Below are 16,466 nucleotides of genomic sequence, written 5' to 3' on the forward strand. Positions count from 1 at the left end.
GAATTCGCGTATCCCCGGGCTGTGATGACGACCTTCCCCGAGGGAGCGCTGAGAAATGGCTCCGAGGTTCATTTTCAGTTGTGCGTCTGCTGGCCCTGGCACCTCCTGCTGGTTGCTGACAGCCCCACAGCCTCCAGGACCTGTCTGTCCCCTGATCAGCCAGTGTCGCTGCGGGCTCGCTCCGCTCCCGCCCGGCGTCCCCACCCTCCGCGGGCTCCCCACGGTCCCTCCTTACCAGACAGAGGAACAGCTGAGCTCCCCGGTGCAGGGTGGGGGGGCGGGGGGTGCAGAGAACCGGAACAAACCGGTGTTGCCCCGTGTCTTGCTGTTTCCCAGCGCCGTGAGAGTTATTTCCTGCGGCTGAGGGCAGCCCCGCCCGGCCGTGCGGGTGGCCTCGTCCCGGAGGTCCGCGCATGGCACCCCTGGCGGACTGTGCCAGTAACCGTTTGTGACTCTCTTCGCAGGGCACGCCACCGTCACCAACTACTTGCTGAACTATTTTCCTGGCCTCGATCTCGAGAGGAGGAACGCGTTCGGGTTCACGGCCCTGATGAAAGCCGCCATGCAGGGCCGGACGGAGTGCATCCGAGCCCTGATGCTAGCAGGTTGGTACCCGCCCCGCCAGGGCGGGGGGGGGGGGTGTCCTGAGGGTCTCGGCAAATGCTGATCTTGCTTCCTTGGAGATTGTGGACTGAGATGAATCTGTTCCGTAGGGACGAAGCCTAGTGGGTGCAACAGAGACTAGTGTCTTTGAGGGTGTGGCTGTAACCTGCTGAGGGCACCGCCGGGAAGGAAGGCAAACGCTTGGGGGTGCGGTGGGAGGGAGGTCCCAGTGCTGGTCACTCGGCAGGAAACCCCTCCTTGCTCCCTGGTTGGCTTTTCCCTCAGCCCTAGCTTCCTCCTGCCTGTATTTGTTCTTAGAAATGTGTGTTCAGGCCTGGGCTCCCAGTGCGGGCATGTCCCGCTGAGGGTGGCCCCGGGGGTGGCGGGGGGGGACCCAGTAGCCATCCTGCATCCCCACTTGCTGGTGGTTGGAATCACATGCCGATGTGTGTGACATGTCACCGAGCGGAAAGTCTTTGGTGGTAGCTTTGGGTCAGCGGGCACCCCCCGCCCCCGCCGTGCCCTTTGTGACCTGGTCGTCCGGGAGGGAGCGCTTCCTTCTCTGAGCTTCCCCCCGCCCTGCTCCCCATCATGCAGTGAAAGTCATGACTTCCCCCCACCCCCCAGGATGAGCTGTGACCCTGCTTTAGATGAGTTGCTGCTACTTATTTTTAGAGGAAACTTTTATTTGGGACAAACTCAGATGTATGGAAAGTGACAGAAATAGCACCGAGTCCTGCACGGCTGTCACTCGTCGCTGTCCCCAACCTCCGGGCTTGACTCCGGTTTCACCCGCGCATCCGTTGCTGTCCCCCTTCCGCGCCGGGATCCCATCCAGGCTCCTTCTTGGAATTGTCCTGTATCCCCCGTGTCCTGGGGCCAGGGACGGTGGCCCTGTCTCCCCTCCTCGCTCCTGACCTGACCGTCTCCATACTGGCTCGGATCCGGTGTCCCCGGCCTGTCTGGCGTTGTCCTGGTGATCACACTGGGGTGCTGGGCTGTGTTTTCTCCCGCTTCCACCTCAGTGCTTTAGCAAGCGACCACAGGCTTCAAGGAAGACAACTTGCACGGAAATTAAAAAGAGCATAATTAGATTTAATCCCATTGATGGTGCTTTTGACTCTGACAGTTTTCATTTTTTAAAGGCAAGATACCGGTTTTGGCCACGTTGAGGCCTTGCCTGTCCTATAGCAATGAGAGGTGGTTGGTTCTTCCTCATTAAATGGTGTTTGTGATGCTTTTGTGTTTGGAGGAAGCTTCGTCTGCATTTACTACTTCTGGAGCTAGTTATAATTGAGTTCTATGATTGTATATGTATATTATATAAATTATATTGATTATAACTATGAGTGATCAATTGATTGATTTTTTTAATGTTTCAGGTTTTTGGTTTTTTTTTTTTTAAGATATTATTTATTTATTTGACAGACAGAGATCACAAGTAGGCAGAGAGAGAGAGGAGGAAGCAGGCTCCCTGCTGAGCAGAGAGCCCAATGTGGGGCTCGATCCCAGGACCTTGGGATCATGACCTGAGCCGAAGGCAGAGGTTTTTAACCCACTGAGCCACCCAGGTGCCCCTGTTTTAGTTTTTTATTTAAATTCTACTTAGTTAACATGTAGTGTAATATCAGTCCCAGGAGTAGAACGTAGTGATTTAAAACTTACAACAGCCAGCACTCATCACACCGAGTGCCCTCCTGAATGCCCATCCCCCAACGAGCCCATCTTCTCCCCCGCCCCCAGCAGCCTCAGTGTGTTCTCTGTGGTTAAGAGTCTCTTACCGTTTACCTTCCTCTCAGATATTTTCTTTTCCTAGTGATTTACTTTTTTTTTTTTTTTTAGGTTTTATTTATCTATTTGAGAGAGAGAGAGAGTGCACAAGTGTGGGGGCGGGGAAAGGGGAGAGGCAAAGGGAGAAGCAGGCTCCCCGCTGAGCAGAGAGCCCGATGCGGGGCTCGATCCCAGGACCCCAGGATCATGACCTGAGCTGAAGGCAGACACTTCACCGACGGAGCCACCCAGGCACCCTGAAATTTACTTTTTTAACCAAGAATTTATGGTGTCCATCATATCACTGCATTTTTCCTGATGAGTTCATGTGAACTTTGGACAAACCCTTTTGTTTTTAGGTCGGTTGCCTTCCCATGTCTGTGGAAGCTGCTCGGGTTCTGCTGTCACTCTGCTGCTTTCCTGGGTCTGGTAGAGGTTCGGGCATCTGCGAAGCACCGACAGGGCTACAGAAGCATACTTGGGGTCTTGAAGCTGGGCCCGTGTCAGGACAGTGCACCCAGTGCCAGCCTTGTTTTCTTCCCCCTTGGTTACGGATAATGAATTTGACCTTGGGTTTTATGTACGAGTCTCCCTTCCCTCTCCTGTTCTCTGCTCCTGAGCCCTGTCCTGCTGCATCAAAATCTAGAACAATCCACAGGCGTGCAGACCCTGGTGCAGCCGTCCTTGAACTGTTCACTGTCAGAGCAGAATGGTCAGGAAAACTAACTTGGAAGCCAGGACTGCTGGTTTCAGAGTCCAGCCCCTTTCAACTCTCCCCTCTGTACTGGGGCCAGTCACCTAATGCGAGGGGCCTCAGTTTCCCCTTCTGTGAAGTGCGGCAGGTGCTGGTGGCTGCTGCGGGAGGGCTTGATGGGGACGGAAGACCCCCCTCAACCTCCTTCACAGCAATGGGGCGCACACAGGCCTTCGGTCTGCGCCGGTTGTCATTATTATTTCTGGGGGATTTGTGCACTCAGTAATTATTTGTTACATGACTGAAAAACAGTGCTATGGTTTTCCCCTTGGCAGGCAGCCTTGGGATAAAACACTTAAACTTTCCTACTGAGGGCGATACGCTATTGCTCGGGGTTTCTGAACGTCAGCACTGTTGACATCTGTCTGGTGCTGGGGACTTCTTGGTGGTGGGGGCAGCCCTGGTCGTGACAACCAAACATGTCTCCAGATGCTACCAAGTGCCCCCTGGGGTGGGGGTGGGGGTGAAGTCCCCTCCTGTTGAGATCCACTGATGTGACTAATTGGGAAAGGATAGAAAACATAAAAAGAGCATCTTTTCCCTCTTACAAGCGTTTCCTCCTTCCAGTTTTGCCTATAATCCTCTTAAAGGAAAAATCTTCTTGGAGAGTTTTTGAGTGACCCTCTAAGATTGTGGTTGTTTAACTTCTAGAGATTTAAATTTCCTGCTCTTACACAAGGTGGCCGACACTTCCTTTCCCAGGAAAACACAGGACGTTTTTCTTTTACAGTAGATGTGCATGTTTGTTTTATTTTTTATTTTTTTAAAGATTATTTATTGGACAGACAGAGATCACAAGTAGGCAGAGAGGCAGGCAGAGAGAGGGAAGCAGGCTCCCCGCTGAGCAGAGAGCCTGATGCGGGGCTTGATCCCAGAACCCTGGGATCATGACCTGAGCTGAAGGCAGAGGCTTTAACCCACTGAACCACCCAGGCGCCCCTGCATGTAGGTTTTAAAAGAAAAAGCCAAAACCTGTGTGATCGAAATCCCTCCTGGCTTGGGTGATCAGACAGCATGAAGGATCCATGTTGGGATATTTAAAAAGTTGGCACAGTATTTTTAAGTCTTGTTATTTACATTTAATATATCAGCATTTAGAAAAACTGAAACCTTTAAAGATACGAATGCCAGAGTATTTCTTTGGGTGGACATTTCAACAGAGTGTGCATTTGTGTGCGGCTGGGGAGGGTTCCCTGAGAGCTGATCACAGAAGGGCACCCTATGGTCATTCCAGAAGCAGAAGACACAAGCAGGGTTGTGTGTGAGTGGTTAGGGTAGAGAGCGGTGTCGCCCATCCTCATGGTTTCAAGTGCAAGTGTCGCTCTGTACTTGGGAGTATTTCTTGTCCCTGAGTTGGATTTCCAAGTTGCAACTTTGTTATGTTCGGTAAGACCCGTTTCTGTTGAGAAATGATGGGTGATTGAATTGGGCGCCCCCTCAACTGTTTAGATTTTCCAGTCATTTCCTAACATCCAGACACGCATCATCATCTTATCTTACCTTGTCAGGCAGAACGAAATAACATTAGAATGATCAAAACGTTAGATTTTCTTAAAAACATAACCAGGTTCTGAAAAGCTGATTTATGGGCTCTTTGGTTTTTGGTTTCCCGAGGAATAATGTCAGCCCCGCTGATAAGCATCGCAAGTGGGGCTGCAGGTTCTTGTTAATTCCATGGAATACTAATGCCCCCGAGTGACAGGTCTATTCAAATAAGTGGCTCGGAGAAGGCATAACGAGGCCGTGATTTTCTCTGAAGGGAAGCAGAGCTCAGTGGAGGTTGGCTGGCGCCAGACTCGCTTAAGGGAACCGGCTTTTATCCTGAAGTGTGTGATTGCCACGGCGCTTGAGAAGCAGACACAGGCAGACAAGATGCTCGCCTCTGCCCGCGATTCCGGGCAACAAGGCAGCCCTCTGGGAGGTGTCAGGGCTTGTTTAATGAGGGAGACGCAGTCCCGTTGTTGGCCCGCGGTTGTTCCAGTCCCGACTGTGTGCTTCTGGAAAGCCAGGTGATTTGATATCACTGCAGAGGTTTCTTTCTGTTGATCAGGAAAACATGGACTTCCTGTGACCTGAGAATTGGCCGAGTTGGGATAGTCTCCAGTGATCATGCGGTGAAAAAGCTGAGTCGGGCATTCCGTGTCCCTGAGGCCGGTGTCTTCGCTTGGGCATTTCGCTGGCCCGAAAGCAAACCTTGACACGAGGCCGTGGGGGCAGGTAGTTTTTCTGGAAGGTGAGCCAGGAAGCCGCGTGAAGGAGAGGGAAGGGGGTCCCTGGGGCCGCCGGGGGTGGGCCCTGCTCACACCCTCCACAAGACCAAGTACGGGGTATCTTGGAAAAGCCTTCAGGGGTGGGGCAGGCTGGAAGCAGGTGGTCTGTCCTTGCCGCCTCCAGATCGGGTCTCTTTCCTGAGACCCTGAATCCTGATTCATTTCCTCAATTTTACCCCCAGTCCCCAAGACACAGGCCGGGCTGGCCCAGGAGGAGACCTGCAGGGACTGGTCCACAGGGGTCCCGTGTGACCAGAAAGGCCTCTTGGTGGAGGGGGGCCAGAGCTGGGCTTCGAAGGGTAGAAAACACGGGGGCTGGCAGAGAAACAGGAAAGGAAGGGACACAGCTCTGCCTGCCGCTGGTCCCACGACCCAGCCGCGCTCTCAGGGGACGCCTCTGAGGGGGAATGAGGCAAACTAGCTTGTTTCTCTTTAGCACCTTCGGAAAGCTTTCTGCTTCCCGTCGCAGACGTCCTGACTTGACAGTGGCTGAAAGAAAACAAGCATGTTTTTCTCACCTCACCAGAAGCCTTGCGGTGGGCGGTCACGGAGCGGCCCTGAACTCTGTGAGGACATCACAGAGCTAGGTCCCTTTTTCTGTCCACCCAGCTCCCCCCTCTAGGGCCCCCCTGTGGCTTGGTCACCCGAAGTCCAGGCTTCAGATAGGAAGCAGCACCACCAACCGCACGGTCGCTTTGATCAGCGTTCAAAAGCCTTCTCTTTGGGGCTCACCGACCAGCTGTAAGGGAGGCGAAGGAAAAGGGGAATGGGACTGCGGTTACGGGGTTCGACCGGTAATTCTCAGCTGGGGGTGTGTGTTGCCCCCGCCCCCCCCGCCCCCCACGAACATTTGGTAATCTCTAGGGACATTTTGGCCTGTCACAACTGTGGAATCCCACTGGCATCTACTGCGTAGGGACGGGCTGCCGTCAGAAGTCTTACCAAAGCACGGGAGAGCCCCCACACCACAGATCGTCCCCAAACATCAGTAGTCCTGAGGTGGGAAGGCCTCGGGTTATAGCAGTCACAGTGTGTCGCCTAGAGCTGGGTACGTTGCGGCCTTGAGGAAAACAGAGGTCTGTGTGTGGACAGCTCACAGCATTCCACGTGGCGGCGGATGGATTCCTGGGCAGGACACCCAGTTTTGTTCTGTGTGGCCGGAGCTCTGGGCAGAACAGCCTTGGGTCGGGGGTGAAGAGGCCCACAGTCCACGGGCAGGAGATGCATAGGCTGGCCTGTCACATGTCTCCGTGTTCTCCAAAAGGTTTCTGTAGCGATCATGGGTGCTGGTCTGCCCTGATTTAATCATGGCATCCAGTCCAGGCCCTTAATGTTGCCCTTGCTGATTGCGAAGGGAACTGGGTCCCCAGATTACAGCATGACTCATGTCCCGGGCCACAACCCCGTCAGCCTGGCCTTGTTCTTCAGAATGTGTGTGGTTTCCAGGATCATCTTGAAAAGGCCCGAGGAGAAAACAGGACGCGTGCTACACTTTGGACAGCTGTTCCTTTAGTTTTCCATTAGCTTTTGAGAAATGACTCTCTGCAGCCGTGTTCATTAAGATTTTAATTTTGCAGTTTGTACCTTTTTAAGTGACATGCAATTAATTAAGGTTTAATGTGTCATCTATTTTTTGCGGTGACATTTTTACTGCCCCCTTTTCATTTTTGTCAGTTTATAAATTGTACTCTGGCTAATGAGTTCCATCCCGATTTCCAGTTCCAAATAATTACCACTCTTTTAATATGCCTATTTTTTAAATGTGCCCCAGAGTGAAGAGCATTATGAGGCGATCTCAGGTGGGCTGGGCCTGCCTGGGCCGGGTGATGGTGGGGGGCACTGCAGGGGTGAGCCCTCCTCACCTCTGTTGAGCGCACACTGAGCCGATGCCGCGTGTCAGACACCTGGGTCTGCGTGGGCTATAAATGCTGAAGCTTCTGCCAGTCCTGGTCCCAGGGGAGCTCACAGACTAGATAATTGCCCTACTTCTCCACATTGCTTTGCCAGGGAAAGTATGACTAATGGGACCTGAAATCCTGAATGATTTTTAACTGTGTATGGGGCTGAGATTGGACCAAGATTAATTGAACAGCAATTCCTTATTAATTTCTCTTATAGCACCACACTGAAATTTATGAACATTTCATCAAGTTGAGTTGAAGTTTAAATTTGCAGTATTAGGAGGGAGCGGTGCATGGTGTGAGGGAGATTTATTAAGGAAGTGACTAGTGTAAGGGAGACTGAGGGTGTAGGACGCAGGGTTCTCTAGAGACACAGAACTAATAAGTAATACACATTTAAGAGATTTATTTTAAAGAATTGGCTCACGTGATTTTGGTGGTGGGAGAGCCCAAAAGTAGTGGGAGCAGGCCATTAGGCTGGAAACTTGGGCAGGAGTTAATGCTGCAGTCTTGAGGCTGAATTGTTTTTTTTCTCCCCAAATCTTTAACTTTTGATCTGAAGGCCTTCAACTGATTGGATGAGGCCCACCCATGTTATTGACGGTAATTTCCTTGACTCAGTCAATTGATTGTGGATGCTAACTACACCTAGATGGGTGTTTAAATCCCTGGGTACTATAGTCTGGCCACGTTGACACAGACAGCTAGCTGTCCGTGAGGAAGCGTTCTTCCCTGCAGGATGGCGGGAAATGTGCAGGGCTGAGAACCTCCATTACCAGCTTTGAGGCCTCAGGTAGGTCCCTTGGGCCGTGTGACTACCATCCCTCAGTGCACGCCTCCTACCAGCCAGGATGAGATGTGTCGAGGAAACAAAAACGAGGAAGATGTGTGCTCTGCCCTGAAGAAGCCCACAGTCTGGTAAAGAGGATAGACCCTGGACCTACTAACCACTGAGTATAAGGCGTGAAGGGACCACACATTTCTTGCAAAATAGGGACCCTCACATTCCTCCCATGAGATCTATGAGGAAAACGTGAGATGATAAGTAAAGGGGATGCCGAATGCTTTGCAAGTGATCATTCCCTTTAGTATTCTAGAACATTCTGGTAACATCAGTGAAGTCTTCATGAGGCACCTTTGCTGTCGAGTCATCTCTCCATTGCTGGAAAGCCATAAAATCTTATTTCTTTAAAAATTCCAGGATGGGGGCACCTGGGTGACTCAGTGGGTTAAAGCCTCTGCCTTCGGCTCAGGTCGTGATCCCAGGGTCCTGGGATCGAGACCCACATCGGGCTCTCTGCTCAGCAGGAAGCCTGCTTCCCTCCCTTCTTCTCTCTCTGCCTGCCTCTCTGCCTGCTTGTGATCTCTGTCAAATAAATAAATAAAATCTTAAAAAAAAAAAAAAATCCAGGATGTTGGGACTGTGTTCAGGCGGTTTTGTTTAGGAAAGGTAAGCCCTTCAACGGAGCACTTCTGTGGGTTGTGTAGTAAGGATAGTGCAGGCAAGTAGTTCTTGGTCAGACCCAGGTTCATCCATGGGGCACAGCCTCAGGTAGGTTTTGGAAGTTTTACCTTTGATCCATTTCCCTCTTCCGTTTCCTGCCATTGGCCAGGAAAGTTCTTGTTGCCTTCGCCCATGACTGTGTGCATTTTTTTCAGGGGCAGACGTCCATGCCAGAGACCCCCGCCGTGGGATGTCGCCCCAGGAGTGGGCTGCTTACACGGGCCGGTTGGAGGCCGTCCGCCTCATCCAGAGGCTGTTGGAGCGACCCTGCCCGGAGCAGTTTGGGGAAAAGTACAGACCAGAGCTGCCGCTGCCCCCGGAGGCCACTCTGAAGCCCACGGGCTCCAAAAACTGCTTGCAGAGGCTCACGGAGCTTGTGCGGTCCGTTCTGACCTCCCGCTCACGCCAGGGCCTGGAGGATGGGGGCGTCCTGGACCACATGGTCCGGATGACCACGAGCCTGTACAGCCCCGCCGTGGCCATCGTCTGCCAGACTGTGTGCCCCGAGAGCCCCCCCTGTGTGGGGAAAAGGCGGCTGGCGGTGCAGGAGATCCTCGAGGCTCGCGGGAGCCGGGCCGCGCGCGCCCGGGAGAGTGACAGGATAGAAGGCTCTGAGCAGCCGGTCCGGACCTCGCAGGCTGCGGGGGTCTCCAGAGAGGGGGCGCCGCAGGCCAGCCTCCCGGCCCCGCACCTGCCGGGGGCCCCGCGGAGGGCCAGCCTCCTGCCCCTGCAACTGCTGCGAAGGAGCAGCGTTCGGCCCGGCGTGGTCATCCCCCGCGTGCGCATCAGCAAGGCGCCCGCGCCCACCTTCCAGCCCGAGCGCGCCTCCGCCAAGGGCAGCACCAAGGACAGCGCCCACCTGCAGCTCCCCAAGTGGCGCTACAAGGAGGCCAAGGAGGAAAAGCGCAGGGCCGAGGAGGCGGAGAAGCAGCGGGCGGCGGCGGCGCAGAAGGAGAAGCGGGCGCCCTCCTGGAGGAAAAGGACGTGAGGGCTGAAGCGTGTGAGGTGGGGGAGGAGGCGGTGGGGCTCCGCGCTGGGAGAAGGACGGCGCCCTCCTGCCCTCACCCCTCCCGGAGCGCCGCGCCACCCTGCAGGTCCCCAGCCGGGGGCCCAGACGCGCTGCACCGTTGAGTGATTGGGGCAGGGCACCAGTGGATTAGCCTAAAACCAGTTCCCCTAGAGATCAGTACACCTGGCCGGCAACTCTGCCCCAGAGCCTACCTTTTGAACCTCACTTGAGAAATTTAGAAGAATTTTGTATTTTTAATTATGATCAAATTTGCAGCATTTTACTGGTGATGGGCTGTTTGTATTTAAGACGGTTTTAATACATTTGCCCGAAGACCCTTTGTTTAGCATACTGTTTCTGGCAATAATTATTTGTGATATCTCTGATTTCATACGGAATTCGTGGAAGTTTCCCTTTCTTCTGTTGGGCATGCATGAGCATTATATGTTCTCACGGATTTCATGAAGTGATTCTGAACATTTGTTTCTATCCAATGGAGGCATTTCCTTTTCCAGCAAAATGATGACATGAGACAGGAGAATCAGACGTTCTCGTATCTTATTTTATAGCTCTCTTACTTAGACGGTAATAATAACAAAGAAAAACCTGTTCTCAAAATATAAAACCAAGCAGAGAGAAGCATGTACTTATTGCTAGAACTAAGTATCTTAAGCAAGGGACTTTAGATAAACTGGATGCAAAGCCTTTAACATATTAAAAAACAGGACAGATACGAGAAAAATCTGTTATTTAATAAAGCGGGGGCAGATGTAATCAATTTTTATCAGAAGTACAAAATTAAGTCCTCTGTGCTTTCAGATAGATTGAATTCAGATACCCTTAAAATATAAAAAAAGATGCAAAAGAATAAGGCCCCAGAGTGATACAATCTGCTGGAAAGGGGGAGGGGCCAGAGGAACAGGAATATTAAGCAAACTTGTTTTAGGCAAATTCTCCTGGAGTGGGCTGGATGGCTCCCTCCTCCAGCCTCAATTCCAAAAAGTCTCTGGGGTGGAATTACTTTTATTTTTCCTCTGATGACTGTCTGTGATGTTCAGTTTCTCCTCATGCAGACTTTGTAGAATTTCCAAGATGCGGGACCTGGGCAGAGCACGTGTGGGATTTGCCCTGGGCCCTGAGCTCTCTGTGTGAGTTTCTGTCCATACTCCAAAACACTGAGAAATTCTAATGAATCTCCGGCCATCTAGGTTATAGAGTACCGGTCACATATGCACTACTGACAGCACTTTATTTTAAGATTATCCTACTTGGGAGCTGTAGATTTCAAAGCGTAGAGACCGATTGGGAAGCTGTTTCTTACAAGCCTGGATTCGCATGTCAGATCGTGCTCCCAGGCTGGGCAGGGACTCGAGCACCTGTCTCGTGATGTGGGCAGGGATGGCGCTAGCCTCTCCCTAGTCCCTCCCAGTTGGCACCGAGAGACATTGAGCTTATCTGGGGTCTCACACTTACCTCTCAAGATACCTCAATTAACAGGCTGTTGGGCAGCCCCAGCCTGATGGTCAGGGTGATGATAATGCAGCTCTCAAGGTCCGATTTAAGCGAGCTCCTCCCTCTTTCCAGAATGGCAGAGAGGCCTGGCCCTGCTTTTAGCATCACTGATACTGGGTGGCTGCACGTCATCCTAGTGACCAAGAGTTGGGATTGGCCGAGTCCCCTTGGATGAGATGAGGGCTGGTCCCCGAGGGGAAGAGAAACGCGCCTAGTCTCCCCAACAGTCTGGTCCCGCATCTGTTGACATCTTGGTCTGGTTCATGTATTTTCGCTGCTTTGAATGGCTGGCCGCATTTTCTCACTGAGAGGGTCACCTTTTGCCTCCTCGCTTCCCGCGGTGGTCGGGGGCAGGGGCGGTGATGGCCGGTCACCTCCTGCTGCTTTCCGCACGTCCGCTCAGCTCTGTCACCACGTTGGTTCCCTGCCTTCCCCCTTGCCTGCTCCCTTCCTCGCTTGCCTCTTCTGCCTGTTTTCTTCCGCAGCTTTGGCCAACAGCTCTGACCCTCCCTGGCCCCACCACTCTGAGGTCTAAGAAAGGGCAGAAAAGCAAGGCGATCACGAGAGGCAGTGCGGTGTCCCTGCTGAATTGTGGAAATACCTCCACCGACCCAGTGAACGGGGGACAGATTTTACCAGCTTCTGTGCGGATGGTCTTAGAATTTCGGCACAGCTCTCACCCATGCCTTTTTTTTCCCCCCTTAAGATAGGTTCATTTATTTATTTATTTTGAGAGAGAGGGGGGGGACAGGGAGAGAGACTCTCTCAAGCAGACTCCCTGCTGAGCAAGGAGCCCGATGGTGGGGCTCCATCCCACAACCCATGAGATCACCACCCGAGCCGAAACCAAGAATCGGATGCTCAACCGACTGAGCCAGCCCTCCGCCCCCCACCACCCTTGTGCCCATTTAAGGGAGGGAGACCTAGTTTGCTTTCCTGACAGATGAAGCACTGCTCTGCTGTCCTGTAGGGAGCGGGGGACCCGGGGTCTGCTTGCCCCCCTGGTGTTTATTACCTGTAAATAGTGAATTTCAAGTTGACAGGTACCTTCTCAGGGATTTATATATACATGTAGTTAGAGGAAAGGATGAAGTATATTTTAATACTTTCGAGTGAATTATGATTACACTAGATGGAAGAAAGTGTTCCAAGACGACGTCAATGCTGCTGTCTTCCAGGGAGATGTCCGCCACCTCCCTCAGTTGGGATTTTCTGGTTCCTGGAGACCCGGGACTTTGACAGCTTGAACAGCTCCGGGGTGGACGGGAGGTCACCTCAGCCCCTCTCAGTTACCTCTTGTGGGTGCGAACCCTTGTATTTAAAGATTTTATTTTTATTTTATTTGACAGACAGAGATTACAAGTAGGCAGAGAGGCAGGCGGAGAGAGAGAGGAGGAAGCAGGCTCCCTGCCGAGCAGAGAACCCTTGTATTTAAAACAGATTCTGCCGGTATGTTCAGTGGTGGTGGCTTCGTTAACACAGATGACCAGCCTCCGATTTTACCTCTAGAACTGGCCCCTCCCCCTCTGCCACCAGGGTGGGTGGGGTGACAGTGACAGTTTCTTGTCCTGACTTATGGGACTCCAGTGCTCCGGGGTCAGCCCTGCCACCGGGCTCCCCACTGGGCAGGAGGAGAGAAGAGCCGGGAGAGCTTCGTCTGGGATGACCTCAGTGTCAGAGCATAAACTTGCCATGTCTTTGGCTGCCTGGAGAAACAGCCCAGAACATCATGGACCTTCCTTCCTGTCTCCGAGGCCGCTCCCGGCACGCTCCGGGCCACACTGCATACCTTAGCGACATAATGAGCGGGAGTCGCAGCCCCTCGTCTCGGCTTCGGGCCCTCCCGGGACACCAGGCTCATTCTGGGGAGAGGGACGGAGAGATGGGTGCTGCAGCTAGAACACGGGGCACGCGGGTGCGGACCGCCTCCGCCCGCTTGCTCTCATGCTGGTGGGGGTGAGCAGGTCTCTGGCGGTCTGCGCGGGGGCCAGGCGGCTGTGCGTGAAGCAGATTCCCACGAGGTGGGGCCAGCCCCCAGTCCCGAAGCGGATGCAAAGCCTGTCATTCCTAGGGAGGAATCTGCGGTAGCAAGTCGTGAGGAAAGGGTCCGCCGCCACTGAGAGTTCAGTAAAGGAGCCAAGACTAAGAAGTGGACCTGGTTTATCTCTTGCAGCCTCTGGCAAGAGTCCTGCCAGCCCCCCCTCGTCCCCACGACAAAGTCGGAGAGCAAACCGTCGTGCTGCGCCAGGGGTGCAGGCCTGATGCAGGTCCGCTGTCCTCTTTCCCTGGGTGCACCTGCAGAGCTCTGCTCGCCCCTTTCCTGGTCTCGTGCCACACATGGGCCCCCCGGGCTCTAGACATCCATCATGAACCGTGTAAAGCTGCTGGTCACAAGCTTTTAAGTGATGACATTGTTCTCGGTACGCCAGTATTTGCTTGGGGCCCTTTACGGCCTGTGCAGGGAACTGGAGGCTCTACCGGCTGTGGCCTTTCCGCAGGCTGAAGCCCCTGGCCATGGGGTCCTCGGGTCCCGGACCACCTTGCTATAGAGGAGGGAAGGCCGAGGGTCCGTCGCAGCAATGGGACTGGGTGGATAATCCCAGTGGGAGGCCGTTACCGGCAGAGAAGGTAGAACAGTTAGTTCTTCCTAAAAGGCTGATGGCTGCGTTCCCCGTTTCACACCCCCGTGCGTTTAAACTTGTCTGGGTGACTCGAGTCAGCTGTTCATTTCTGGGACCTCAAATTCACAGGTTTCTTCATTAACATTTAAAAGAAGAGGCTAAAAAAAAAAATTCTTCCGGAGATTGTTTTTTTGGGGGGGCGGGAGGGGGGGGGGAGAATTTAAAAAAAAAAAAAAAAAGCAAAAACACAAACCCACCACTACCTGAACTGATTCAGCTAGTTTCCGAGTGACTCTGTTGAATGCCCGTGCTGTGCGCACGATCTCCTCACTGTGAGCCAGTCTGATACAGGACTTCTGTGACAGGCGCGACCCCTGCAGGGCTCCAACGGCCCTTGGTCACCAGCCGTGCCAGAGTGGACAGTGTGTGCTAAGGTGCGAGCGTGCCCACACGCGCGGGTGTGCACACAGGTGAGCTGGAGGGAGACCAGGCATTGTGCTCGCCGAGATGACCTCTGCTGTGGCTCCCAGGGAGCGTCAGAGGTGACTTGCTTTGATGGACAGCCTGAGACTCACTGGAAGCCCTTCATCCAATGGAACACACAACACAGCCAGCCTGTCACATCCTAGATCTTACTGCGAGGTAGTGTTGGCCCAGACGCCTCCTGCAGGAGCTCCCTGGCCATGTCCAGTAGCCCATCTGGGACATCTCTTTGCCTTTGACATTCAACCTTTGCATTGAGAGGTGGAAGCCAGAAGCCAGGACAACTCTGCTTGTCCCCAAGCTCCACCAGCCATTCTGCGGTGGCCATGGGGTGGGGACCGAGTTTTTTGAAATTTGGTGCCAGGTTAGCTGTAGAATGATCAACATCTTTCCCTGAGGAAGCAGTAGGATTTTTCCAAGTCTGCCCAAGTATTAGGTAGTCTAAGGAAAGCAGACATGGTTGGAGTTTTGAGAGAAATTTGATTCATCCTCCTGTTACACCTTTGTCTTGGTTTAGAAGGAAATGTAGGCGACAAACAAAAATGAAGCTGGTCATTCCAGGGAGAGCAGTGACCTGTGTTGACCTGATAAAGTTTTGAGAGATTGCATTGAAGTACTGTAATGCCAGTTTTTGAGCAGAGGTTCTAGAAACTGGTTTGGAACTGTACAACTTTGGAAAACTGGATGCTAACTATATAAGAACCCCATAAACCTTGGGAGCCTTGGGGACATCCTGAGGAATGGAAATGGGACCCTCTGGTCAGATGAATAGAAACAGCTCTCCTTGGGATTCCCTTCGTTCAAATCATTGTCCCGCCTGGCATTTGCTAGAGCGCCCGAGGATGGGTGTTTTTAATACCGGGAGGACTGGACAGACTCGAGCACGGGCTGTCTGATCGCAGGGAAGGCCATCTCAATATAAAGGCTGTTTCCTGAACGTGAGGCTGTTTTTCATGGTCGTTTCTGAAAATGAATGTTATAAAAATGTTGACTCTGGATAGAACTGGGTACATTTCATAGGTTTTTATTTTGAGGTGAGTTTTGTTACAGTTTATAAAAGCTATTTTCCTAGTTAGACCTCAGGGCTACTTTGGGACCTACAAATACACGTGACTCCCAGCAGCTTCAAATTCTTGCTATCCAAAAAGTTAACAATAATCTTTAAGTTAAATATGATACCTTTTTCAGCAGAAAGAATGTGTCTGTCCCTTTTAACCTCCAACAAATTCTGTATCTCATATTTTAAAAGTATAGAAAAAATGATGTAAAAGTATGGGGGAATTGTGGCTACAGGATTAAAAAATCACCTGTGAAATAAACATTCTCATGGTACAATGGTGTGGTAGTGGAATGAACCAAAGTGTGTATAAATTAGAAAAGGAGACAATTAAATATGTCCGTATTTTTAATGTCCGTTGCTTTGCTCGAAATAGATATGCACTTTCTTCTTCCAATACACTACTTTTTGACGGTAAGATTTTAAACTAATGATTTATCCAGGAATATTTTCACTTACGTTAAAATAATTCCATTGCTGTCCTCCTCTTCTGGGGTGGGGAGCTTCCGGTTGTGTGTGTGTGTGTGTGCGTGTGTGTTTAGATTTTATTTGTGTATTTGACAGAGGGGGAAGCATAGGCAGGAGGAGCAGCAGGCAGAGGGAGAAGCAGACTCCCCCGCACTGTGGGGAGCCCTTTGCAGGACTTGATCCCAGGATCTTAAGATCATGACCTGAGCTGAAGGCAGATACTTAACCTACTTAGCCACCCCGGGAACTCTGTATGTATTCTTTTACTGAAGTGATACAATGTAAGTGTTGTTCTAGGGTTTCTTTATTGAAAACATGTCCTTGAAAAGCTTATCAAATAACTCTAAAATTAATTTTATTTTCTTGCTAAAAAAGTAATGCATACACTCAGAAAAAATAAATCAAACACTGTGAAAAGGGTCTCAGATGAAAAGCAACTGACCCTCCCCTTGGGCAGTCCCTCCGACCAATTATTTATGCATCCTCCTAGAAATAGTTTTTTTTTTTTTTTTTT

General features: G+C 51.9%; 1 protein-coding gene across 1 annotated transcript in view; it reads left to right on the forward strand.

Moving 5' to 3' along the window:
- Positions 1-10,160, forward strand: part of ANKRD33B (ankyrin repeat domain 33B) — a 70,925-nt gene extending 60,765 nt beyond the window's left edge. The window contains exons 3-4 of the mRNA XM_059416908.1: positions 465-605; positions 8,958-10,160. Of these exons, the coding sequence (XP_059272891.1) occupies positions 465-605; positions 8,958-9,790 (974 nt within the window). The 3' untranslated portion in view covers positions 9,791-10,160. The remainder of the gene's footprint in view (positions 1-464; positions 606-8,957) is intronic.
- The last annotated feature ends 6,306 nt before the right edge of the window (positions 10,161-16,466 follow it).

Source organism: Mustela nigripes, chromosome 12, assembly GCF_022355385.1.
Source record: "Mustela nigripes isolate SB6536 chromosome 12, MUSNIG.SB6536, whole genome shotgun sequence".
Taxonomy (NCBI): domain Eukaryota; kingdom Metazoa; phylum Chordata; class Mammalia; order Carnivora; family Mustelidae; genus Mustela; species Mustela nigripes.